The sequence below is a fragment of the Heterodontus francisci genome, chromosome 6, assembly GCF_036365525.1.
Source record: "Heterodontus francisci isolate sHetFra1 chromosome 6, sHetFra1.hap1, whole genome shotgun sequence".
Taxonomy (NCBI): Eukaryota; Metazoa; Chordata; class Chondrichthyes; order Heterodontiformes; family Heterodontidae; genus Heterodontus; species Heterodontus francisci.
The window spans coordinates 2234661-2262251 of NC_090376.1; the positions used below are offsets into that span (position 1 = coordinate 2234661).

The window sequence follows — 27591 nt, forward strand, 5'->3', positions numbered from 1 at the left end:
GCTCTGTACTTGCTTAAAACCCAATACATCTCAACTTTTTTTGGTTCTGATGAAAGGACATCAACCTGAAATGTTAACTGTTTTTCTCTCTCCACAGATGCTGCCTCAGTTGCAGAGTATTTGCAGCATTTTCTGTTTTATTCCACAATATTGCTGGCCTTTTTATGCCTTTATCTACTTATACTCACTTTCAGAAATTATGTATTTGTACCCTTCAGTCTGTGTCACTCGCACCCTTCCCTACTTTTCTGTTCAGCGTATACTCCCATTCTTTCCTGACAAAATGTATAACTCCACAAATTTCATTCCCTCAACACCGTCTCAGGCTGAACCAAACTTTTTGCAACTCTGGCTCCTATCTGACCTTCTAAACTCATGTCCCCTCCATCACCAGGACCACCTATTTCCACCTGTCAACCTTCGCTTAACTCTGCCCCCACCTCAGCTGCTGAAACCCTCATCTGAGACACCTCTGGACTTCACTATTCCAATGCACTCCTGGCCAGCCTCCCATCTTCCACCCTCCATAAACGAAAACTCTGCTGCCCCATGTCCTAACACTCATCAAAACCAGTCCACCGATCACCTTTGCTCGCCAACCTACACTGGCTCCTGGTCTAGCCATGCCTCCTTTTTAAAATTCACATCCTTGTTTTCAAACCTCTCTATGGCCTCTCTCTAATCTCCTCCAGCCCCACAACCATTCCGAGATTAGTGTTCTGCCAACTCCGGCCTCCCCACCTTTGCTAGCCATGCCTTCAGCTGTCTGGGTCTCAAGCTCTAGAATTCCCACCCTGACCTTTTATTTATTTTTTATTTATTTATTTAGAGATGCAGCACTGAAACAGGCCCTTCGGCCCACCGAGTCTGTGCCGACCAAGAACCACCCATTTATACTAACCCTACAGTAATCCCATATTCCCTACCACCTGCCTACACTAGGGGCAATTTACAATGGCCAATTTACCTATCACCTGCAAGTCTTTGGCAGTGGGAGGAAACCGGAGCACCCGGCGAAAACCCACGCGGTCACAGGGAGAACTTGCAAACTCCGCACAGGCAGTATCCAGAATTGAACCCGGGTCCCTGGAGCTGTGAGGCTGCGGTGCTAACCACTGCACCGCCCTCCTTTCTCTCCTCCTTTCAGATGGTCCTTAAAACATACCTCTTTAACTTAGCTTTTAGTCACCTGTCATAAGCGTTTTGACACTTGGGCAACTCACAACCTCCATACATCCGCCCAGGCATGCGCCATAGACAGGTCACAGCGACCAAAACAACCCGGAAGGCAGCAGTTATGGGTTATAAGTCCAGCTCAATTGGCGTAGAGATTGGGGGCCATGGGTTGCCTTGGTCGGTGGGAGAGGTCATCGCATCTCACTGGACAGCTACCGCCCGCCTCAAACCGGACAGCCCCCTGTCAGTAAGGTTCTGTCCCGCCACAGCCAACCTGCTTCAATGGGTGCAGGGAGCTCAGGGTCATTGGTGCAGTGTTACAGTCCACTTGTCGGACAAACAGCACGACAAAAAAAAAGGAAAAAAGGTACCAGCCCTTCGTTTTGCAAGCTGGAACGTCAGAACTGTGTCTCCTGGCCTGTCGGAAGACCCTACACAAATCAACAATTCTCGGAAGACCACCATCATTAACAACGAGCTCAGTAGACTCAACGTGGACATTGCAGCGCTTCAGGAGACACGCCTCCCTGCAAGCGGATCTCTAAGAGAGCAAGACTACACCTTCTTCTGGCAGGGTAGGGATCCTGAAGAACCAAGACAGCATGGAGTGGGCTTAGCCATCAGAAACTCTTTGCTCAGCATGATAGAGCCTCCCTCAAATGGCTTGGAACGCATACTGTCCATCCGACTGCTCACCGCCTCTGGTCCAATACACCTACTCAGCATCTATGCTCCAACACTCTGTTCCCCACCTGAAGTTAAAGACCAGTTCTACGAGGAACTCCATAATATCATTAGTAGCATCCCCAATACCGAACACCATTCCTGCTGGGGGACTTTAACGCCAGGGTTGGGGCCGACCATGACTCATGGCCCTCCTGCCTTGGGCGCTGTGGCATTGGAAGGATGAATGAGAATGGACAGAGACTGCTGGAGTTGTGTACCTATCACAACCTCTGCATCACCAACTCGTTCTTTCATACTAAACCCTGTCACCAGGTTTCTTGGAGGCACCCAAGATCACGTTTTTGGCACCAGCTGGACCTCATTGGCACAAGGCGAGCCTCTTCAAACAGCGTTCAAATCACTCGCTGCTTCCAGAGTGCAGACTGCAACACCAACCACTCCCTGGTGTGCAGCAAGATTAGCCTCAAACCAAAGAAGCTGCAGCACTCCAAGCAGAAGGGCCGCCCGCGCATCATCACGAGCAGAATTTCTCATCCACAGCTGTTACATAAGTTTCTAAATTCACTTGAAAAAGCCCTTCAAAACGCTCCTACAGGGGATGCAGAGACCAAGTGGGCCCACATCAGAGACGCCATCTATGACTCAGCAATGAGCACCTACGGCAAACGTGTGAAGCAGAATGCAGACTGGTTTCAATCTCACTTTGAAGAGCTGGAACCTGTCATGGCCGCTAAGCACATTGCACTGTTGAACTACAAGAAAGCCCCCAGCGAGTTAACATCCGTAGCACTTAAAGCAGCCAGAAGCGCTGCACAAACAACTACTGGCAACACCTATGCAATCATATTCAGCTGGCCTCTGACACCAGAAGCATCAGAGGAATGTATGATGGCATGAAGAGAGCTTTTGGGCCAACCATCAAGAAGATCGCCCCCCTCAAGTCTAAATCAGGGGACACAATCACTGACCAACGCAAGCAAGTGGACCACTGGGTGGAACACTATCTAGAACTGTACTCGAGGGAGAATGTTGTCACTGAGACCGCCCTCAATGCAGCCCAGTCTCTGCTAGTCATGGATGAGCTGGACGTACAGCCAACAAAATCGGAACTCAGTGATGCCATTGATTCTCTAGCCAGCGGAAAAGCCCCGGGGAAGGACGGCATTAACCCTGAAATAATCAAGAGTGCCAAGCCTGCTATACTCTCAGCACTCTACAAGGAAGCAGTACCACAGGACATGCGCGATGCCAATATCATCACCCTCTATAAGAACAAGGGTGACCGCGGTGACTGCAACAACTACCGTGGAATCTCCCTGCTCAGCATAGTGGGGAAAGTCTTCGCTCGAGTCGTTTTAAACAGACTCCAGAAGCTGGCTGAGCGTGTATACCCTGAAGCACAATGTGGCTTTCGAGCAGAGAGATCTACCATTGACATGCTGTTCTCCCTTCGCCAGCTACAGGAGAAATGCAGTGAACAACAGATGCCCCTCTACATTGCTTTCATTGATCTCACCAAAGCCTTTGACCTCGTCAGCAGACGTGGTCGCTTCAGACTACTAGAAAAGATCAGATGTCCACCAAAGCTACTAAGTATCATCACCTCATTCCATGACAATATGAAAGGCACAATTCAGCATAGCGGCACCTCATCAGACCCCTTTCCTATCCTGAGTGGAGTGAAACAGGGCTGTGTTCTCGCACCTACACTGTTGGGGATCATCTTCTCCCTGCTGCTCTCATGCGTTCAAGTCTTAAGAAGGAAATTTCCTCCACACAAGATCAGGTGGCAGGTTGTTCAACCTTTCCCGTCTAAGAGCGAAGACCAAAGTACGCAAAGTCCTCATCAGGGAACTCCTCTTTGCTGACGATGCTGCACTAACATCTCATACTGAAGTGTGTCTGCAGAGACTCATCGACAGGACTGCAGCAGCCTCAAGAAAACGAACATCATGGGACAGGACGTCAGAAATGCTCCATCCATCAATATCGGCGACCACGCTCTGGAAGTGGTTCAAGAGTTCACCTACCTAGGCTCAACTATCACCAGTAATCTGTCTCTCGATACAGAAATCAACAAGCGCATGGGAAAGGCTTCCACTGCTATGTCCAGACTGGCCAAGAGAGCGTGGGAAAATGGTGCACTGACACGGAACACAAAAGTCCGAGTGTATCAAGCCTGTGTCCTCAGTACCTTGCTCTACGGCAGCGAGGCCTGGACAACGTATGTCAGCCAAGAGCGACGTTTCAATTCATTCCATCTTCGTTGCCTCCGGAGAATCCTTGGCATCAGGTGGCAGGACAGTATCTCCAACAGAGAAGTCCTCGAGGCGGCCAACATCCCCAGCATATACACCCTACTGAGCCAGCGGCGCTTGAGATGGCTTGGCCATGTGAGCCGCATGGAAGATGGCAGGATTCCCAAGGACACAGTGTACAGTGAGCTCGTCACTGATATCAGACCCACCGGCCGTCCATATCTCCGCTTTAAAGACGTCTGCAAACGCGACATGAAGTCCCGAGACATTGATCACAAGTCGTGGGAGTCAGTTGCCAGTGATCGCCAGAGCTGGTGGGCAGCCATAAAGGCAGGGCTAAAGTGTGGCGAGTCGAAGAGACTTAGCAGTTGGCAGGAAAAAAGACAGAAGCGCAAGGGGAGAGCCAACTGTGTAACAGCCCCTTCAACCAATTTTATCTGTAGCTCCTGTGGAAGAGTCTGTCACTCTAGAATTGGCCTTTATAGCCACTCCAGGCGCTGCTTCACAAACCACTGACCACCTCCAGGCGCTTACCCATTGTCTCTTGAGACAAGGAGGCCAAAGATGATAATAGATCCTTCTTTGACTTGTCAATTTTTGTGTGATTGCACATCTGTGAAGGGCTTGGGATGCTTTACTATGTTAAAGGCTCTATATAAATCCAAATTGTTGTTGCTTTTAACAGCACCATGTCAGCTGTTATTGTAAACCCATGTCTTCACTCATGTCATCCACATCTCTAAAGGAGTGCCAGATTCCAAATGGGAAGCCAGGTAATGTAGCAAAACTCATTTTACATTCTTAAAATGTTAAACGTATACAAAACTTAGATGCCTTTTTGATGCACGGCAATTTCAAAAAGATTACCGCTAACAAATCCCTAAATTGCGATCATCATCTATCAAAAGCCATCAAAATCCATGGTCACAAGCCTGCTGTTCATACTATCTATCCTAGTGGAAAAGAATTTCTTTCATCCTATGTGTTGTAATCTGCAGTGGAATCCTAAAAGACTACACCTTCAGTTCCCTGTTCATTTATACAGCATTGAACATTGCAGGAAATCCCAAGGTGCTTCACTAGAATGCCTTATGAAGTTAGAAATCAATAGATTTTTGGGTACTAAGGAAATTAAGGGATGTTGAGATAGTGCAGAAGGTGGAATCAAGGTAGATCAACCATGATATTATAAAATGGCGGAGCAAGAAAAGACCAAATGGCCTACTCCTCTCCGATTTCTTAATGTTCTTGGGTGTATTGTCAAACAAAAACTTGACACCGAACCATACAAAGACAGATGATGGTAGGATTTAAGTAGGAGAGAGGGATAAAGATGCAAAGAGCATTAGGGAGGAAATTCCAGAGCCTATGGCTGAGGCAGATTAAGGCACAGCCACCAGTGGTGAAGCAATTAAAATCAAGAGAACAGAATTGGAGAGTGGAGAGATCTCGGAAGGTTGCACGACTGAAGGAGGTTACAGAGATAGGGTGGCTTATGTAGACTTTTTTTATATATATTGAAAAGAGGAGAAATAGACCTGGCCATGCACAGTTGTGAACTGGGAATCATCTTTGCATGTTTGTAAACAGTAACCGCGGCTGCAGCAAATGTTGCACGCTTGATGCCACCAACAGAAAGGGTGTTCTTTAAATTATCCTCTTTCTCCCACTGTGGATGGTCCTGCATCCCCTACAGACCCCTCCCCAGAGATAGAAATGTGAAATCTTGACCCCAATGTTCATCATTATCTCTTGGCTACAGATTAATTGCAGATGTTGACTTACACTATCAGAGCTGCTAGACAAGCCTTGCGTGCTGGTCTCTGTGCTCAGCTTACTGGTGTGGCACAACAGCAGTTCACAATTCCTTTCCAGAAGATGGCACGTGATGCCTTTGATGTGCAGGAGATCATCCAGCGATGAGAAACCTTTCAATTCCTAATGTAGTAGTTTTGGGTGGGAGTGGAAAGAACAGAAAGTAAAACACAATAAGCAGCAGGAAACAAGACAAGACTACATCATAACATCCCTACACAGACTGAGGATAAACAGACTCTCTCATCAATGTTAGAGGTGAAGGAGTCGTCAAGTTACAGTGCAGCATATTATCTGGGTACAGTGACATTTTGTGCTTGACCTTGTTCATGCCATTGAGTTTGTGCCAGTCCAAGTATCCAGCGTAAATGTTTCTATTGCCAGGGCAAAGATACGAGGCAGTAAAACAAAAAGTAATTTTCATGGGACTGCTGAGGTTGACGGAAGCAGTAGTGTTTATTTGTACACAGGATGCAGGTAACACTGGCGCTCACAGCCCACCACCAGCGCACAGAGGCAATCATTGCCCACCGCCAAGCCACCGGGGCAAACCCCTGCCCATCTGTAGCTGCCATGAGAAAGTTCTGTGGGGCCTTCTTTTTGAAGCACTGCAATCTTAAAGGTAGCAAGTTAAATCAGGATTTCAAAGCCAGCTGTAGTTACTGTCAATGGGGGGGCTTGAGTAGAGGAGAAATCCAGTTAATGAACCTTTCTTCCAAGCCCATCACCTCATCACTCTGCTGTGCTCATTCCATTGCATCAAATGCACTTTCCACATCCAAGGATATTACAGGAGACGGCTCGTGAAGGAAGCACCTAAAGTGCAGGAGGCTTAAGTCAGACAGTCCACAGACCTGTGCAGGAACCACATCTGACCTGCATGCATCAGACTAAGAATAAAATGCAAGAGAGTCCCCACTGTCATCTCGCTGTCCCCTGACCCCATACACATACTCTCCCTAGATGTTGCAGGAGAGAGGCCTTTAGATTCCTGGGGCATTGGGACCAATTCCGGGGGAGGTGAGACCAATACAAGCTGGACGGGTTGCACCTCAATGGGGCTGAGAGCTTTTCTGGTTGTTGGGGAGGACTTAAACTAGTTTGGCAAAGAGATGGGAACCTGAGTGCAGATTCAGGAGGAAGAGAAACAAAACTGGAAATCGAGGCAGAAAATTAGTAAGCGAGTATGAAAGGTCAAGAACTAAAGGGTTAGAAAATAAATAAAAGAATTGTTCTGTGATAAGTGGTATATAGTTCAATACAAGGAATCGAGTAAATAAGGAAGATGAGCTGAGGGCACAGACAGACACTTGGAGGTATGATAGAGTCATCGTTATGGTACAGAGGGAGTCCATTCAGCCCATCAAGTCCATGCTGACCCTCTGCGGAGCAATCCAGTCAGTCCTATTATTTCCCTCAAGTGCCCATCCAATCTCCTCTTGAAATTATTCACCGTCTGCTTCCACCAGTTGTAGGTCATTGCCACTCGCTTGGTTATAAAAAAAATTTCTTCCTCACATTCCCCTTGCATCTCTTTCCCAAAACCTTAAATCCGTATCCCCCAGGCCTTGTACCATCAGCGAATGGGAACAGCTATAATTTTGTCTACCTGATCTAAACCGGTCATAATCTTGTACACCTCTATCAAATCTCCCCTCAGTCTCCTTTGCTACAAGAACTGCAGCTTCTCCAACCTAACCTTGTAGTTAAAATCCTTCATTCTTGGAATCATATGGTAAATTTCCTCTGCATCGTCTCAAGGACCTCACTGCACTTGGACACCAACAACCTGCTCACTATTGCTGAGTTTGGGTTCTGCCAGGGGCACTTGTCTCCAGACCTCATTACAGCCTTGGTTCGAATGTGGACAAAGGAATTCCAGAAGTGACTGAGTGTGACATCAAGCAGTCCCAGCAAAATTTAAGTCAATGGGAATTGGGGGGGGGGGGGGGGAAACTCTCCACTGACTAGAGTCATACCTAGAACAAAGGAAGATGGTTGTGTTTCTTGGAGAACAAACATCTCAGTCCCATGCCATCGCTGCAGGGGTTCCTAAGGGTAGTGTCCTAAGCTCAACCATTTTCAGCTGCTTCAATGACCTTCGCTTCATCATAAGATCAGAAGTGAGGATGTTCATTGACAATTGCACAGTGTTCAGTGCCATTCGCGACTCTTCAAATACTGAAGAGATCCCCATCCATATGCAGCAAGAACTGGACAACATTCAGGCTTGGGCTAGTAATTGGCAAGTAAAATTCATGCCATACAAGTGCCACTAATGACCATCTCCAACAAGAGAGAATCTAAATGTCTCCCCTTGACATTCAACAGCATTACCATTGCTGAATCCCCCACCATCAACATCCTGGGGGACATAGTGACCAGAAACTGAACTGGACCAGCCATACAAGCTGGAAGGCATATGTATCCTTTTCCTTTATTAGCTGAGGTATAGAATACAAGAGCAGGGAGGTTATGCTGAAATTGCATAAATCATTAGTTAGGCCACAACTTGAGTACTGTGTGCAGTTCTGGTCACCTCATTACAGAAAGGATGTAATTGCACTAGAGAGGGTACAGAGGAGATTTACGAGGATGTTGCCAGGACTAGAAAAGTGCAGCTATGAGCAAAGATTGGATAGGCTGGGGTTGTTCTCCTTGGAACAGAGAAGGCTGAGGGGAGATCTGATTGAAATGTACAAAATTGTGAGGAGCCTGGATACAGTGGATGCAAAGGGCCTATCTACCTTAGCAGAGAAGTCAGTGACTGGGGGCATGAATGTAAATGATTGGTACAAAGATTAGTGGGGGGATGAGCAAAAACTTTTTCACCCATAGGGTGCTGGAACTCACTGCCTGAAAGGGTAGTCGAGGCAGGAAAACTCAACTCATTTAAAAGGTGCCTGGATATGCACCTCAAGTGCCGTAACCTGCAGGGCTACGGACCAAATGTGGGATTAGGCTGGGTGACTTGTTTTCTAGCCGGCGCAAACACGATGGGCCAAGTGGCTTCTTTCTATGCCGTAAACTTCCTATGATTCTATATTAATACTGTGGCTACAAGAGTAGGTCAGAGGCTGGAAATTCTATGGCGAACAACTCACCTCCTGACTCCCCAAAGTCTGTCCACCATCTATCTACAAGGCACAAATCAGGGGTGTGATGTAATACTCTCCACTTGCCTGGATGAGTGCGGCTCCATCAACACTCAAGAACACTCAACATTGTCCAAGACAAAGAAGCCCGCTTGATCTGCACCCCATTCAGCACCGAGAACATTCACTCACTCCACCACCAGCATATGGTGACAGCAGTGTGTAACATCTACAAGATGCACTGCAGCAACTTGCCAAAGCTTTTTCAACACCATCTTCCAAACCGGTAACTATCACCTAGACGGACAAGGGCAGCAGATGCATGGGAACAACACCGCATAGGGCAGCACAGTGGCGCAGTGCTTAGCACTGCAGCCTCACAGCTCCAGCAACCCGGGTTCAGTTCTGGGTACTGCCTGTGTGGAGTTTACAAGTTCTCCTTGTGACCGTGTGGGTTTCTGCCGGGTGCTCCAGTTTCCTCCCACAGCCAAAGACTTGCAGGTTGATAGGTAAACTGGCCATTGTAAATTGCCCCTAGTATAGGTAGGTGGTAGGAGAATTGTGGGGATGTGGTAGGGAATATGAGATTAATGTAGGATTAGTATAAATGAGTGGTTGATGGTCGGCACAGACTCGGTGGGCTGAGGGGCCTGTTTCAGTGCAGTATTTCTTGATGACTCGATGCAAGTTCCCCTCCAAGCCACACACCATCCTGACTTGGAACTATATCGCCGTTCCTTCACTGTCACTGGATCAAAAACCTGCAACTCCCTCCTTAATGGTACTCAGGTTTACCTACACCAGATGCAATGTAGCAGTTCAAGAAGGTGGCTCACCACCACCTTTTCAAGGGCAATTAAGGACTAACAACAAATGCTGGCTTTGTCAGCAACGCCCACATCCTTCCTAAAGTGTGGAGACCAGAACTGGGTGCTATACTCCAGGTGTGGCCTAACCAGAGCTTTATAAAGGTTCAGCATAACTTCCTTGCTTTTGTACTCAATATCTCTATTTGTAAAGCCCAAGATCCCATATTCATCTGCGTAATCAAGAAAAGTATTACTTTGGAATAAGTGAGTAGCTGGTGAATTTTCTTTTGAGTAAGGTTTATTTTAACTAGTGAACTGTATTGACTTTTAGTAGATTTATCAGTACTAGTAAGGTTTTATTAATAATTCTAAGGTGTTGTAGTATTGGTACGTTTTCTTTTAGCAGTAACAAAGGGTCAACTAATAAATAAAGGAATGGCAGGGGTGCTTCAACCTTGAGAGTGCACCTCCTGTGCTGTGTGGGAGCTCCAGGATACTTCCTGTATACTGGATAACCATTTGTACAGGAAGCGTGGTCAATTGTGACAGCTTGAGCTCCGGGTTTTGCGGCAGCTGGCGACACTGCGGTGCATTCATGAGGATGAGAGCTTCATGGATAGCACGTTTATAGATGTGGTCACCCCACAGCTCAAAAGTATGCAGGGAGAAGGAATGGGTAACCACCAGATAGTTAAAAAGAATCAGGCAGGTAGTGCAGGAGACCCCTAACTGCATCTCACTCTCCAACAGGTATTCAGTTCTGAATACCGAGGAAAGTGATGCTTCATCTGGGGAGCACAGCCAGAGGCAAGTCCATGGCACCACAGTTGGCGCAGCTACACAGTGGGGCACAGGGAAGACTGGAAGCGCCATAGTGATAGATGATTCAATAGCCAGTGGAATAGACAGGTGTTTCTGTGGCCGCAGACATGAATCTGGGATGGTGTGTTGCCTCCCTGGTGCCTGGGTCAAGGGTGTCACTGAGCGGCAGCAGAGCATCCTGAAGGGGGAGCGTGAACCGCCAGCAGTCACGGTCCACATCAGAACCAACGACATAGGTAAAAAGAGGGATGCAGTCCTGCAGTGAGAATTTATGGAGCTAGGTCAGAAATTAGCAAGCAGGACCTGAAAAGTAGTAATCTCCGGATTACTCTCAGTGCCACACATAAGTAAGTACAGGAATAGAAGGATAAGACAGATGAATGCGTGGCTGGAAAGATGGTGCAGGAGGGAGGGCTTCATATTCCTGGGACATTGAGACCGGCTGTGGGGGAGATGGGACCAGCTCTGGGGGAGATGGGACCTGTACAGGCCAGACGGGGCGGCACAGTGGCGCAGTGGTTAGCACTGCAGCCTCACAGCTCCAGGGACCCGGGTTCGATTCCGGGTACTGCCTGTGTGGAGTTTGCAAGTTCTCCCTGTGTCTGCGTGGGTTTTCTCCGGGTGCTCCGGTTTCCTCCCACAAGCCAAAAGACTTGCAGGTTGATAGGTAAATTGGCCATTATAAATTGTCACTAGTATAGGTAGGTGGTAGGGAAATATAGGGACAGGTGGGGATGTTTGGTAGGAATATGGGATTCGTGTAGGATTAGTATAAATGGGTGGTTGATGTTCGGCACAGACTTGGTGGGCCGAAGGGCCTGTTTCAGTGCTGTATCTCTAATCTAATCTAATCTAATGAACAGAGCCGGGACTGAGTTCCATGCAGGACATTTTGCTAGTGTCATTGGGGAGGGTTTAAACTAGTTTGGCAGCGGGATGGGGACCTGAGGGTAGACTCAGCTGGGACAAAATCAGAAAAGAAAATGGAAACCAGAAAATTAATGGATGAGTCTGGAAGACAGAGGAAACAAAGGTTAGAAAATAAAAAGTTTGGCAGTGCTCAAGAGTATCTATTTCATTGCAAGGAGTATAGCAAATAAAGCAGATGAGCTGAGGGCACAGATAGTCACGTAGCAGTGTGATATCATAGCTAATACAAAAACATGGCTTAAGGAGGGACAAGAATGGCAGCTCAACATTCCTGGTTACAGGGTTTTCAGACGCGATAGGGAGGGGGATAAGAAAGGAGGGGGAATGACAATTTTGGTCAAGGAAACTATTACAGCTGTGAGGAGGGATGATATGTTGGAAGGTTCATCAAATGAGGCCATATGGATTGAGCTAAGGAACAGAAAAAGGGCAATCACACTGCTGGGAGTGTACTATAGACCCCCAAATAGTCAGAGGGAGATAGAAGAGCAGATACGTCAGCAAATCTCTGAGAAGTGCAAGAACAATAGGGCAGTAATAGTAGGAGATTTTAATTACCCCAATATTAACTGGGATAGTTCTAGCGTGAAAGGAATTGAGGGAGCAAAATTCTTGATGTGCATTCAGGACAACTTTTTTGGCCAGTATGTAGCAAGTCCAACAAGAGAGGGAGCAGTTTTAGACTTAGTTTTAGGAAATGAAGCTGGGCAGGTGAAAGGAGTGGCAGTGGGAGAGCATTTTGGTGGGTTAGTGATCATAATTCAGTCAGTTTTAACATAATTATGGAAAACGACAGAGATAGAACAGGAGTTAGAATTCTCAATTGGGGCAAGGCCAATTTTACTAAATGAGGAGTGATTTAGCGAAAGTGGACTGGAAACAGCTACTTGAAGGTAAATCAGTGTCAGAACAGTGGGAGGCATTCAAAGGGGGTCAGAGTAAACATGTTCCCACAAAGAAAAAAGGTGAGATGGACAAATCTAGAGCTCCATGGATGTCAAGCAGCCGACAGGGTAAGACAAGGAAGAAAAGGAAAGCTCATGTCTGACACAGAGAACTCAATACTACAGAAAGCCGAGAGTATAGAAAGTGGAGGGATGAAATCAAAAAGGAAATTAAGAAAGCAAAGAGAGGGTATGAAAGAATATTGGTAAGCAAAATCAAGGTGAACCCAAAGATGTTTTATCAATACATTAAGAGTAAGAGGATAACTAAGGAGAGAGTAGGGCCCATAAAAGACCAAAAAGGTAACCTATGTGTAGGAGAAGATGTTGGTATGGTTCTTCATGAATACTTTGTGTCTGTCTTCACAAAAGAGAGGGACGATGCAGATATTGTAGTTAAGGAGGAGGAGTGTGAAGTATTGGATGTGATAAACATAGGGAGAAAGGAACTATTAATGGAATTTGCATCCTTGAAAGTTGATAAATCACCAAGGCCAGATGAAATGCACCCCAGGCTGTTAAAAGAAGCAAGAGAGGAAATAGCAGAAGGTCTGACCATCATTTTCCAGTCATCATTGGATACAGGTGTGGTGGCGGAGGATTGGAGAACTGCTAACGTTGTACCTCGGTTTAAAAAGGGAGCGAAAGATAGACCAAATAATTACAGGCCAGTCAGTCTAACCTCAGTAGTGGACAAATTATTGGAATCTATTCTGAGAGACAGTATAAACTGTCACTTAGAAAGGCACAGGATAGTCAGCATGGATTTGTTAAGGGAAGATCTTATGAGACCAACTTGATCAAATTTTTTGAAGTAACAAGGAAGATAGATGAAGGTAGTGCAGTTGATGTGGTCTACATGGATTTTAGCAGGCTTTTGACAAGGTCCCACATGGCAGACTGGTTAAAAAAATAAAATCCCATGGGATCCAGGGAAATGCAGCAAGGTGGATACAAAATTGGCTCAATGGCAGGGAACAAAGGATAATTATTGACTGCTGTTTTAGCGACTGGAGGGCTGTTTCCAGTGGCGTTCCACAGGGCTCAGTACTGGGTCCCCTGATTCTAGTGATGTATATATAAACGGTTTGGACATAAGTGTAGGGGTCATGATCAAGAAGTTTGCAGACGACACAGATTGGCCATGTGGTCGATAGTGAGGAGGATAGCTGTAGGCTGCAGGAAGATATTGATGGTCTGGTCAGATGGGCAGAAAAGTGGCAAATGGAATTCAACTTGGAGAAGTGTGGGGTCACACAATTGGGGAGGCCAAACAAGGTAAAGGAATACACGATAAATGGGAAAATACTGAAGTGTCGAGGAAGTGATGGACCTTAGAGTGAATGTCTACAGATCCCTGAAGGGAGCAGAATAGGTCGATAAGGTGGTTAAGAAGGCATATGGAATCCTTTCCTTTATTAGCCGAGGTATAGAATATAAGAGCAGGGAGGTTATGCTGGAACTGTATAACTCATTGGTTAGGCCACAGCTCGAGTACTGTGTGCAGTTCTGGTCACCTCATTACAGAAAGGATGTAATTGCACTAGAGAGGGTACAGAGGAAATTTACAAGGATGTTGTCGGGACTGGAAAAATACAGCTATGAGGAATTGCTTTCCTTGGAACAGAGAAGGCTGAGGGGAGATCTGATCGAAATGTACAAAATTTTGAGGGACCTGGATAGACTGGAGGTGAAGAGTCTGTTCGCCTTAGCAGAGAGGTCAATGACGAGGGGGCGTCGATTTAAAGTGATTGGTAAAAAAATTAGAGGGAAGATGAGGAAAAAGTTTTTCACCCAGAGGGTACTGGAGGTCTGGAACTCACTGCCTGAAAGGGTAGTTGCGGCAGAGACCTTCAACACATTCAAAAGGAGTCTGGATATACACCTCAAGTGCTGTAATCTGCAGGGCTACGGACCAAATGTTGGAAGGTGGGATTAGAATAAGTGGATCGTTTTTTGACCGGCACAGACATGATGGGCAAAGTGGCCTCTTTCTGCACCTTAAACTTTCTATGATTCTGAGATATATGCACATGAACCCTGAAGTCCCTCTGTACCAGCACATGCATTAGAACTGTAACACTTAGTCTATATTGCTTCTCCCTATTACCTTCTGCCAAAATGCATTGCCTTAGGGCAGCACAGTGATTAGCACCGCAGCCTCACAGCTCCAGCGACTCGGGTTCAATTCTGGGTACTGCCTGTACAGAGTTTGCAAGTTCTCCCTGTGACTCCGTGGGTTTTCTCTGGGTGCTCCGGTGGCCTCCCACAGCCAAAGACTTGCAGGTGGATAGGTAAATTGGCCATTATAAATTGCCCCTAGTATAGGTAGGTGGTAGGGGAATTGTGGGGATGTGGGAGGAATATGAGATTAATGTAGGATTAGTATAAATGGGTGGTTGATGGTCGGCACAGACTCGGTGGGCTGAAGGCCCTGTTTCAGTCCTGTATCTCTAAATTTAAAAAAAATAAAAAATTATACTTCTCTGTATTAAAACCAACTGCCACCTGTCTGCCCATTCTGCTAACTTCTGTCCTCTAGCAGCCAAATGGCATCTTCCTCACTATCTGCCACACCTCCAAGTTTGGTATCATCAGCCAATTTGGAAATGTTACTCGATTTCAACACCCAAGTAATTGCTATATACAGTGGTCCTGGCACTGACACTTGGCGAACACTGGTGTCCATCATCCTCCATCTGAAAAAACAACCATTTACTATGACTAACTATTTCTATCCTTTGGACAAATTTTATTTAATCCAAACTGACACTGACCCTCTTATTCCATGAGCCTCAATTTTGTTAACCAGCCTTTTATGTGGTACTTTGTCAAAGGCTTTCTTAAAATCCAAGTAGACAATGACAAAAACACCCATTGTGTTCTCTTAAGCAACCTTCTCTCTTACTTCATCAATAAATTCAAATAGATTAGTCAAGCTGGGACCTGGGGGCTCACATGCATCGATCATTAAAGGTGGCAGGATATATTGAGAGTAGTTAACAAATCTCATGAGATCTTGGGCTTCATAAATAAAGGTATTGAGTACAAAAGCAGCCAAGTTATACCGAACCTTTATAAAGCTGTAGTTAGGTCACAACTAGAGTATTACTTCCAGTTCTGGTCACCACACTTAAGGAAGGATGTGAGGGTCCTTGAGAGGGTGCAGAGGAGATTTACTAGAATGGTTCCAGGGATTAGGGATTTTAGTTACAACGTTAGGTTGGGAGAAACTGGGGTCAGAGACATACAGCACAGAAATAGGCCCTTCGGCCCATCGTGTCTGTGCCAGCCATCAAGCACCTACCTATTCTAATCCCATTTTCCAGCATTTGGCCCGTAGCCTTGTATGCTATGGCGTTTCAAGTGCTTATTTAAAAACTTGTTAAATGTTGTGAGGGTTCCTGCCTCTACCACCTCTTCAGGCAGTGCGTTCCAGATTCCAACCACCCTGAGTGAAACATTTTTTCCTCAAATCCCCTCTAAACCTCCTGCCCCTTACCCTAAATCTATGCCCCCTGGTTACTGACCCCTCCACTAAGGAAAAAAGTTTCTTCCTATCAACGCCCTTCATAATTTTGTATACCTCAATCATGTCCCCCCTCAGCCTTCTTTGCTCCAAGGAAAACAACCCTAGCCTATCCAGTCTCTCTTCATAGCTGAAATGCTGCAGCCCAGGCAACATCCTGGTGAATATCCTCTGCACCCTCTCCAGTGCAATCACATCCTTCCTATAGTGTGGTGCCCAGAACTGTACACAGTACTCCAGCTGTGGCCCAATTAGTGTTTTATACAGCTCCATCATAAACTCGCTTCTCTTATATTCTATGCCTCGGCTAATAAAGGCAACAATCCAATATGCCTTCCTAACCACCTTATCTACCTGTGTTGCTGCCTTCAGTGATCCATGGACCAGTACACCAAGGTCCCTCTGCACTTCCCTTTCCTTGTTAGTCCTCCCAAAATGAGTCACCTCACACTCTCCTTGGAGAAAAGGAGACGACTCTCCCTCCCCCTCTCTATCTCACCCCACCACACACTCACCCGCCCCGGCCCCCCACAACGCACTCACCCCCCCCTCCCCCCACCACGCACTCAACCCCCCCTCCCCCCACATCACATTCACCCCCCCCTCCCCCCACCACGCACACACACACTCCCCCTCCCCCCACCACGCGCACACACACTCCCCCTCCCCCCACCACGCGCACACACACTCCCCCTCCCCCCACCACGCGCACACACACTCCCCCTCCCCCCACCACGCGCACACACACTCCCCCTCCCCCCACCACGCGCACACACACTCCCCCTCCCCCCACCACGCGCACACACACTCCCCCTCCCCCCACCACGCACACACACACTCCCCCTCCCCCCACCACGCACACACACACTCCCCCTCCCCCCACCACGCACACACACACTCCCCCTCCCCCCACCACGCACACACACACTCCCCCTCCCCCCACCACGCACACACACACTTCTCCCCCTCCCCCCACCACGCACACACACACTTCTCCCCCTCCCCCCACCACGCACACACACACTTCTCCCCCCCTCCCCCCCCCACGCACACACACACTTCTCCCCCCCCTCCCCCCCCCACGCACACACACACTTCTCCCCCCCCACACACACACACACACTTCTCCCCCCCCCCACACACACACACACTTCTCCCCCCCCTCCCCCCACACACACACACACTTCTCCCCCCCTCCCCCCACACACACACACACCTCCCCCCCCTCACACACACACACTTCTCCCCCCCCACACACACACACACTTCTCCCCCCCCACACACACACACACTTCTCCCCCCCCACACACACACACACACACTTCTCCCCCCCCTCCCCCCCCACACACACACACACTTCTCCCCCCCCTCCCCCCACACACACACACACTTCTCCCCCCCCCCTCCCCCCCACACACACACTTCTCCCCCCCCTCCCCCCACACACACACACACTTCTCCCCCCCCTCCCCCCCACACACACACACTTCTTCCCCCCCTCCCACCCCACACACACACTTCTCCCCCCCTCCCCCACCCCACACACACACTTCTCCCCCCCCTCCCCCCACACACACACACACTTCTCCCCCCCTCCCCCCACACACACACACACTTCTCCCCCCCTCCCCCCACACACACACACACTTCTCCCCCCCTCCCCCCACACACACACACACTTCTCCCCCCCTCCCCCCACACACACACACACACTTCTCCCCCCCCCCTCCCCCCACACACACACACACTTCTCCCCCCCCTCCCCCCACACACACACACTTCTCCCCCCCCTCCCCCCACACACACACACACTTCTCCCCACCCTCCCCCCACACACACACACACTTCCCCCCCCCCTCCCCCCACACACACACACACACACTTCTCCCCCCCTCCCCCCACACACACACTTCTCCACCCCCTCCCCCCACACACACACACACTTCTCCCCCCCCCACACACACACACACACACACACTTCTCTCCCCCCCCTCCCCCCACACACACACACACTTCTCCCCCCCCCCTCCCCCCACACACACACACACTTCTCCCCCCCCTCACACACACACACACTTCTCCCCCCCCCCTCCCCCCACACACACACACACTTCTCCCCCCCCCCTCCCCCCACACACACACACACTTCTCCCCCCCCTCCCCCCACACACACACACACACACTTCTCCCCCCCCTCCCCCCACACACACACACACACACACTTCTCCCCCCCCCTCCCCCCACACACACACACTTCTCCCCCCCCCTCCCCCCACACACACACACTTCTCCCCCCCCCTCCCCCCACACACACACACACTTCTCCCCCCCCCTCCCCCCACACACACACACTTCTCCCCCCCCCACCCCCCACACACACACACTTCTCCCCCCCCTCCCCCCCCACACACACACACACTTCTCCCCCCCCCTCCCCCCACACACACACACTTCTCCCCCCCCTCCCCCCCACACACACACACTTCTCCCCCCCTCCCCACACACACACACACACACTTCTCCCCCCCCCTCCCCCCACACACACACTTCTCCCCCCCCCTCCCCCCACACACACACTTCTCCCCCCCCTCCCCCCACACACACACTTCTCCCCCCCCTCCCCCCACACACACACTTCTCCCCCCCTCCCCCCACACACACACACACTTCTCCCCCCCCTCCCCCCACACACACACACACTTCTCCCCCCCCTCCCCCCACACACACACACACACTTCTCCCCCCCCCTCCCCCCACACACACACTTCTCCCCCCCTCCCCCCACACACACACACACTTCTCCACCCCCTCCCCCCACACACACACACACTTCTCCCCCCCCCCCCTCCCCCCACACACACACACACTTCTCCCCCCCCCCCCTCCCCCCACACACACACACACTTCTCCCCCCCCCCCCTCCCCCCACACACACACACACTTCTCCACCCCCTCCCCCCACACACACACACACTTCTCCCCCCCCCCTCCCCCCACACACACACACACTTCTCCCCCCCCCCTCCCCCCACACACACACACACTTCTCCCCCCCCTCCCCCCACACACACACACACTTCTCTCCCCCCCCTCCCCCCACACACACACTTCTCCCCCCCCTCCCCCCACACACACACTTCTCCCCCCCCTCCCCCCACACACACACACCTCCCCCCCTCCCCCCACACACACACACACTTCTCCCCCCTCCCCCCACACACACACTTCTCCCCCCTCCCCCTCCCCCCACACACACACACACTTCTCCCCCCCCTTCCCCCCCACACACACACACACTTCTCCCCCCCCTCCCCCCACACACACACACACACTTCTCCCCCCCCTCCCCCCACACACACACACACACTTCTCCCCCCCCTCCCCCCACACACACACACACACTTCTCCCCCCCCTCCCCCCACACACACACACACACTTCTCCCCCCCCTCCCCCCACACACACACACTTCTCTCTCCCCCCCCTCCCCCCACACACACACACTTCTCTCCCCCCCCCCTCCCCCTCCCCCCACACACACACTTTTCCCCCCTCCCCCTCCCCCCACACACACACTTTTCCCCCCTCCCCCTCCCCCCACACACACACTTTTCCCCCCTCCCCCTCCCCCCACACACACACTTTTCCCCCCTCCCCCTCCCCCCCCCCACACACACACTTTTCCCCCTCCCCCTCCCCCCACACACACACTTTTCCCCCCTCCCCCTCCCCCCACACACACACTTTTCCCCCCTCCCCCTCCCCCCACACACACACTTTTCCCCCCTCCCCCTCCCCCCACACACACACTTTCCCCCCTCCCCCTCCCCCCACACACACACTTTTCCCCCCTCCCCCTCCCCCCACACACACACTTTTCCCCCCTCCCCCTCCCCCCACACACACACTTTTCCCCCCTCCCCCTCCCCCCACACACACACTTTTCCCCCCTCCCCCTCCCCCCCCACACACACTTTTCCCCCCTCCCCCTCCCCCCACACACACACTTCTCCCCCCTCCCCCTCCCTCCACACACACACACACTTCTCCCCCCTCCCCCTCCCCCCACACTTCTCCCCCCTCCCCCTCCCCCCACACACACACACACTTCTCCCCCTCCCCCTCCCCCCACACTTCTCCCCCCTCCCCCTCCCCTTCCCCCCACACACACACACACTTCTCCCCCCTCCCCCTCCCCCCACACACACACACACTTCTCCCCCCTCCCCCTCCCCCCACACACACACACACTTCTCCCCCCCCCCTCCCCCCACACACACACACACACTTCTCCCCCCCCCTCCCCCCACATACGCACTTCTCCCCCCCCTCCCCCCCCACATACGCACTTCTCCACCCCCCCCAACCACACGCACTTCTCCACCCCCCCAACCACACGCACTTCTCCCCCCACCCAACCACACGCACTTCTCCCCCCCCCCCAACCACACGCACTTCTCCCCCCCCCCAACCACACGCACTTCTCCCCCCCCCCAACCACACGCACTTCTCCCCCCCCCCAACCACACGCACTTCTCCCCCCCCCAACCACACGCACTTCTCCCCCCCCCCAACCACACGCACTTCTCCCCCCCCCAACCGCACGCACTTCTCCCCCCCCCAACCGCACGCACTTCTCCCCCCCCCCAACCGCACGCACTTCTCCCCCCCCCCAACCGCACGCACTTCTCCCCCCCCCCAACCGCACGCACTTCTCCCCCCCCCCAACCGCACGCACTTCTCCCCCCCCCCCACCGCACGCACTTCTCCCCCCCCCCCCACCGCACGCACTTCTCCCCCCCCCCAACCGCACGCACTTCTCCCCCCCCCCAACCGCACGCACTTCTCCCCCCCCCCCAACCGCACGCACTTCTCCCCCCCCCCAACCGCACGCACTTCTCCCCCCCCCCCCCAACCGCACGCACTTCTCCCCCCCCCCCAACCGCACGCACTTCTCCCCCCCCCCCAACCGCACGCACTTCTCCCCCCCCTCCACCAACCACACGCACTTCTCCCCCCCTCCCCCCACACACACACACTTCTCTCCCCCCCTCCCCCCACACACACACACACTTCTCTCCCCCCCCCTCCCCCCCACACACACACACTTCTCCCCCTCCCCCCCACACACACACTTCTCCCCCTCCCCCCCACACACACACTTCTCCCCCTCCCCCCCACACACACACACACACACACACACACTTCTCCCCCCCCCTCCCCCCACCCCCACACACACACACACACACACACACTTCTCCCCCCCCTCCCACCACACACACACACACACACACACACACACTTCTCCCCCCCCTCCCACCACACACACACACTTCTCCCCCCCCTCCCACCACACACACACACACACTTCTCCCCCCCCTCCCCCCACACACACACACTTCTCCCCCCCCTCCCCCCACACACACACACTTCTCCCCCCCCTCCCCCCACACACACACACTTCTCCCCCCCCCCCACACACACACACTTCTCCCCCCCCCCCCACACACACACACTTCTCCCCCCCCCCCACACACACACACTTCTCCCCCCCCCCCCACACACACACACTTCTCCCCCCCCCCCACACACACACACTTCTCCCCCCCCCCCACACACACTTCTCCCCCCCCCCACACACACACACTTCTCCCCCCCACCCCACACACACACACTTCTCCCCCCCCCACACACTTCTCCCCCCACCCACACACACACACTTCTCTCCCCCCCCTCCCGCTCCGCCCACACACACACTTCTCCCCTCTCCCCCCACACACACACACACACACTTCTCCCCCCCCTTCCCCCCCCACACACTTCTCTCCCCCACACACTTCTCTCCCCCCTCCTCACCCGCCACCCCCTCCTCACCCCGCTACCCCCCTCCTCACCCCTCAACCCTCAACCCCCTCCTCACCCCTCAACCCCCCCCTCACCCCTCAACCCCCCCTCACCCCGCTACCCCCCCCTCACCCCTCACCCCCCCTCACCCCTCACCCCCCCCTCACCCCCCCCTCACCCCGCTACCCCCCCCTCACCCCTCACCCCCCCCTCACCCCGCTACCCCCCCCTCACCCCTCACCCCCCCCTCACCCCGCTACCCCCCCCTCACCCCTCACCCCGCTACCCCCCCCTCACCCCTCACCCCGCTACCCCCCCCTCACCCCTCACCCCGCTACCCCCCTCTCACCCCTCACCCCGCTACCCCCCTCTCACCCCTCACCCCGCTACCCCCCTCTCACCCCTCACCCCGCTACCCCCCTCTCACCCCTCACCCCGCTACCCCCCTCTCACCCCTCACCCCGCTACCCCCCTCTCACCCCTCACCCCGCTACCCCCCTCTCACCCCTCACCCCGCTACCCCCCTCTCACCCCTCACCCCGCTACCCCCCTCTCACCCCTCACCCCGCTACCCCCCTCTCACCCCTCACCCCGCTACCCCCCTCTCACCCCTCACCCCGCTACCCCCCTCTCACCCCTCACCCCGCTACCCCCCTCTCACCCCTCACCCCGCTACCCCCCTCTCACCCCTCACCCCGCTACCCCCCTCTCACCCCTCACCCCGCTACCCCCCTCTCACCCCTCACCCCGCTACCCCCCTCTCACCCCTCACCCCGCTACCCCCCTCTCACCCCTCACCCCGCTACCCCCCTCTCACCCCTCACCCCGCTACCCCCCTCTCACCCCTCACCCCGCTACCCCCCTCTCACCCCTCACCCCGCTACCCCCCTCTCACCCCTCACCCCGCTACCCCCCTCTCACCCCTCACCCCGCTACCCCCCTCTCACCCCTCACCCCGCTACCCCCCTCTCACCCCTCACCCCGCTACCCCCCTCTCACCCCTCACCCCGCTACCCCCCTCTCACCCCTCACCCCGCTACCCCCCTCTCACCCCTCACCCCGCTACCCCCCTCTCACCCCTCACCCCGCTACCCCCCTCTCACCCCTCACCCCGCTACCCCCCTCTCACCCCTCAACCCGCTACCCCCCTCTCACCCCTCAACCCCTCTCCTCACCCCTCAACCCCTCTCCTCACCCCTCAACCCCTCTCCTCACCCCTCAACCCCTCTCCTCACCCCTCAACCCCTCTCCTCACCCCTCACCCCGCTACCCCCCTCCTCACCCCTCACCCCGCTACCCCCCTCCTCACCCGCTCTCCCCTCCCTCCCTCCTCGCCCCTTCACCCCTCACTTTCCCTCCTCTCCCCTCCCTCCTCCAACCTCCTCTCCCCTCCCTCCTCCCCCCTCCCTCCTCCCCCCTCCCTCCTCCTCTCCCCTCCCTCCTCCTCCCTTCCTCTCCCCTCCCCTCCTCACTACCCACCCCTCCCTCTCCCCTCCCACACACTCTCACCTCTCTCCGCCTCACGATGGCTCTCGCCCTCTTCCTGCCGATCCCGAACAGCGCTGTTTCCAACTGTTCAGCGCTCGCCCGGTTCACATCCACTTTCTCCGGCGACTCCATGGCGCCAGGCCGCGAGGCCTCGTACTATCCCTCTTCACTCAGACAGTCCGCGTGAGCAATGGAAGGGACCAGGGACCGCTCAGGAAAATCCTATGCTTCCCGGCCTATAAAGGAATATCGATGAGTGGGTTGGGGGGTTTGGTAATAGGAATCAAGCCGCCGCTTCCCCCGCGTTCCCCCAGGATTTTCAAGCTAAACTTTCCACAAAAAAAGCCGCGACAGAAACCGGCAGAAAAACAATCGGGAAACCCGCCACTTCCGCTCGCAGCCAAGTGGCCCGCCCACATTTGCCAAGTAATTATTGGTCAAAGTAAATGCCAATCGAACAGCAGTTGGCATTGATTGGCTGAAATAAATGCCATTCAAATGTCTCCCGTCGTCGATTGGGCCTTCATCTCGCCGGCCATACTTCCTCCACCAATCGGAGACCTCACTCGCCATTCTCCCTCCAGCAAGGTCATGAATGCAGTTGGCTGTTGTCAATGTCACACACAAATATCCCTCTTCCCCATTGGCGAGCCCAAATATCCATCAACAGTGTGGCCCCGCCCACTCGGTGTCAATCAAACGGATAGGGCATTCTAATTGGTGGATACAGACGCTTATCAAATTAGCACGCTTCGGATTGGTCGCTGCACAACCCGCCCTCCTCAGTGTAGGTGGGGCTGGCACTCCAATGATTTCATTTGTTTTCTTTTTAACAAAAACTTCATTTCAAAGAATAGACAATGAAAAAAAATCGCAGGAAAAAAGACTCCAGGCCCGATTTATTACTGAATGCGCTCCCTACCCTAATAATGTCCGAAACCTCCCGGGCCAGACAACAGCGGAGGCCCAGGCCGCCGTGCGAACTCCGTGACCGCCCCTCCCTCAACCCATTGGTGCAGTGACCTAGCAATCTTCGCAATCGGCCAATCATGGGATCCTCAGTGTACGGGGCGGAGCTTCTAGCATAGCAAAGCACGTGGACAGCCGGGAGCAGCGGCGCATGCACATCGAGCAGCTTGATGGCCCTGTGAGGGCTGTGGTGTCGGCGGAGCTGCAGCGCCTCAGAGCCCCAGGATATCGGCTCAGAGCCACAGGGCACCGCCTCAGAGCCACAGGGCACCGCCTCAGAGCCCCAGGACATCACCTCAGAGCCACAGGGCACCGCCTCAGAGCCCCAGGACATCACCTCAGAGCCACAGGGCACCGCCTCAGAGCCCCAGGACATCACCTCAGAGCCACAGGGCACCGCCTCAGAGCCACAGGACGTCACCTCAGAGCCCCAGGACATCACCTCAGAGCCACAGGACATCACCTCAGAGCCCCAGGACATCACCTCAGAGCCACAGGGCACCGCCTCAGAGCCACAGGACGTCACCTCAGAGCCCCAGGACATCACCTCAGAGCCACAGGGCACCGCCTCAGAGCCCCAGGACATCACCTCAGAGCCCCAGGACATCACCTCAGAGCCACAGGGCATCACCTCAGAGCCACAGGGCATCACCTCAGAGCCACAGGGCATCACCTCAGAGCCACAGGGCATCGGCTCTTCATCAATGGCCTTCCCTCCATCAGAAGATCAGAAGTGGGCAAGTTCACTGATGATTGCACAGTGTTCAGTTCCAACCACTTGATTCCTCACATGCAGTAACACCTGGACAACATTCAGGTTTGGGCTGCTAAGTGGCAAGTAACATTCACACCACACAAGAGCCAGGCAATGACATACCGAAGAGGAGCAGGAGTCGGCCACTCGGCCCCATGAGCCTGCTCTGCCATTCAACAAGATCATGGCTGATCTGATTGTAACCTCAACTTCACATTACCACCTCCCCCGATAACCTTCTACCCTCTCGCTTATCAAGAATCTATCTGCCTCGGCCTTAAAAATATTCAAAGACTCTGCTTCCACTGCCTTTTGAGGAAGAGAGTTCCAAAGACTCACGACCCTCTGAGAGAAAAAATTCTCCTCATCTTTGTCTTAAATGGACTACCCCTTATTTTTAAACAGTGACCCCTAGTTCTAGATTCTCCCACAAGGGGAAACATCCTTTCCACAAACACCCTGTCAAGACCCCTCAGAATCTTATATGTTTCAATCAAGTCGCCTCTTACTGTTGTAAACCCCAGCAATATAGCCTAGCCTGTCCAACCTTTCCTCATAAGACAATCCGCCCATTCTAGTAAACCTTCTCTGAATTGCTTCCAACACATTTACATCCTTCCTTAAATAAGGAGACCAGTACTGTACACAGTTCTCCAGATGTGTTTTCACCAATGCCCTGTATAACTGAAGCTTAACCTCCCTACTTTTGTATTTAATTCCCCTCACGATAAATGATAACATTCTATTAGCTTTCCTAATTACGTGCTGTACCTGCATACTGACCTTTTGTGATTCGTGCACTAAGACACCCAGATCCCTCTGTATCTCAGAGCTCTGCAATCTCTCACCATTTAGATAATATGCTTTTTTTATATTCTTCCTGCCAAAATGGACAATTACACACTTTCCCACATTATACTCCATTTGCCAGATCTTTGCCCACTCACTTACCCTATCTATATCCCTTTGTAACCTTGTGTCCTCTTCACAACTTACTTTCCTTCCTATCTTTATGTCATCAACAAATTTAGCAACCATACCTTCAGTCCCTTCATCTAAGTCATTTATATAAATTGTAAGTCGAGGCCCTAGCACTGATCCCTGCTGCACACCACTTGTTACATCTTGCCAACCAGAAAATGACCCATTTGTGCCGATTCTCTGTTTCCTGTTAGCTAGCTAATCTTCTATCCATGCCAATATGTTACCCCCTACACCATGAGCTTTTATTTTCCCCAATAACCTTTTATGTGGCACCTTGTCAAATGCCTTCTGGAAATCTAAGTACAATACATCCACTGGTTCCCCTGTATCCACAGCACATGTAACTCCCTCAAAGAACTCCAATAAATTGGTTAAACATGATTTCGCTTTCACAAAATCATGTTGACTCTACCTGATTACCCTGAATGTTTCTAAGTGCCCTGCTATAACTTCTTTAATAATAGCTTCTAAAACTTTCCCTAAGACAGATGTTAAGCTAACTGGCCTGTAGTTTCCTGCTTTCTGTCTCCCTCTCTTTTTGAATACAAAGTGAGTCTTGACAACACAGAACATGCGCAGAGCGATTGTGGACGTCATCAATGCGTGCAAACATTTGGCAGCCTGCTATTATGAATGCATGCGTGCGAGCACATGACCTCACCACGCAATGATGTCCCCATTCACCCGTCTCCATTCACCCAAACAGAATGCTGCTCCCTCCCACCATTTCTGTTTCAAACACCGCTTCTCCCCGCTCGATCCCCACCAAGCTGCTGCCTTCCCTCAGCCACTCGCTCCCCCCGCTCAACTACTTGCTCCCACCCCATGAGACGCTCTGCCCCTCAGCCACTCGCTCCGGGCCTCCACGCTTCCCCCCCTCAGCCATTCACTTACGCCCTCGATGCTTTCTCCCGCACCCCCCCCCTCCTCCCCACTAGCCGCTTCCCCCAACTTAGCTGCTTGCTCCAGACCTCAGCACTGCTCCCCCCTAGTCCCCTGGGCCAATCATTCCCCACTTTCCCTGCCCCCCCCGCACACCGCTGTCCAACCGCTTGCTCCCCGCTTACTCCCCCAACCCCCCAGCCACTAGCTCCAGGCCGCACTGCTTCCCTCCTCTCGGGCACTTGCTCCTATGTCACCCCGCCTTGCTTGTTTGGGTGGCGTGGCAGAAAATGATCGAACATGGGAGCAAGCAGCCGGAGAGTGTGGCTAAGGGGAGGCAGCAGGGAGCCAGCAGCAAGAAGATGAGCGCAGGAGGAAGTGGTAAAGAGAAGTGCAATGGCAGGAGGGAGCGGGGGACTGTTGGGGATGGGATAGAGGCGGTGATGACAGCCATTGAGGGGATTTTTGGGTTGAATTTGTTTTTTGTGATAAATTGAGCAGCGCCATCTTTAATCCTGGCAGCTGCCTGAAATGTTGCAGACACTGACGTTTCAGTGGAAGAGGCTGCATTTGCGCATATGCTAGTACTGCGCCACCTAGTGGTTG

General features: G+C 52.7%; 1 protein-coding gene across 2 annotated transcripts in view; it reads right to left on the reverse strand.

Moving 5' to 3' along the window:
* The window catches only part of LOC137371071 (F-box/WD repeat-containing protein 7-like), a 294578-nt gene extending 270796 nt beyond the window's left edge, over window positions 1-23782 (reverse strand). For both annotated transcript variants that reach the window (XM_068032971.1, XM_068032969.1), the window contains exons 1-2: window positions 23418-23782; window positions 5907-6059 (exon numbers count right to left, since the gene is read on the reverse strand). In XM_068032971.1, coding sequence (XP_067889072.1) covers window positions 5907-6059; window positions 23418-23528 — 264 coding nt within the window. In that variant the 5' untranslated portion in view covers window positions 23529-23782. The remainder of the gene's footprint in view (window positions 1-5906; window positions 6060-23417) is intronic.
* Window positions 23783-27591: the final 3809 nt, after the last annotated feature.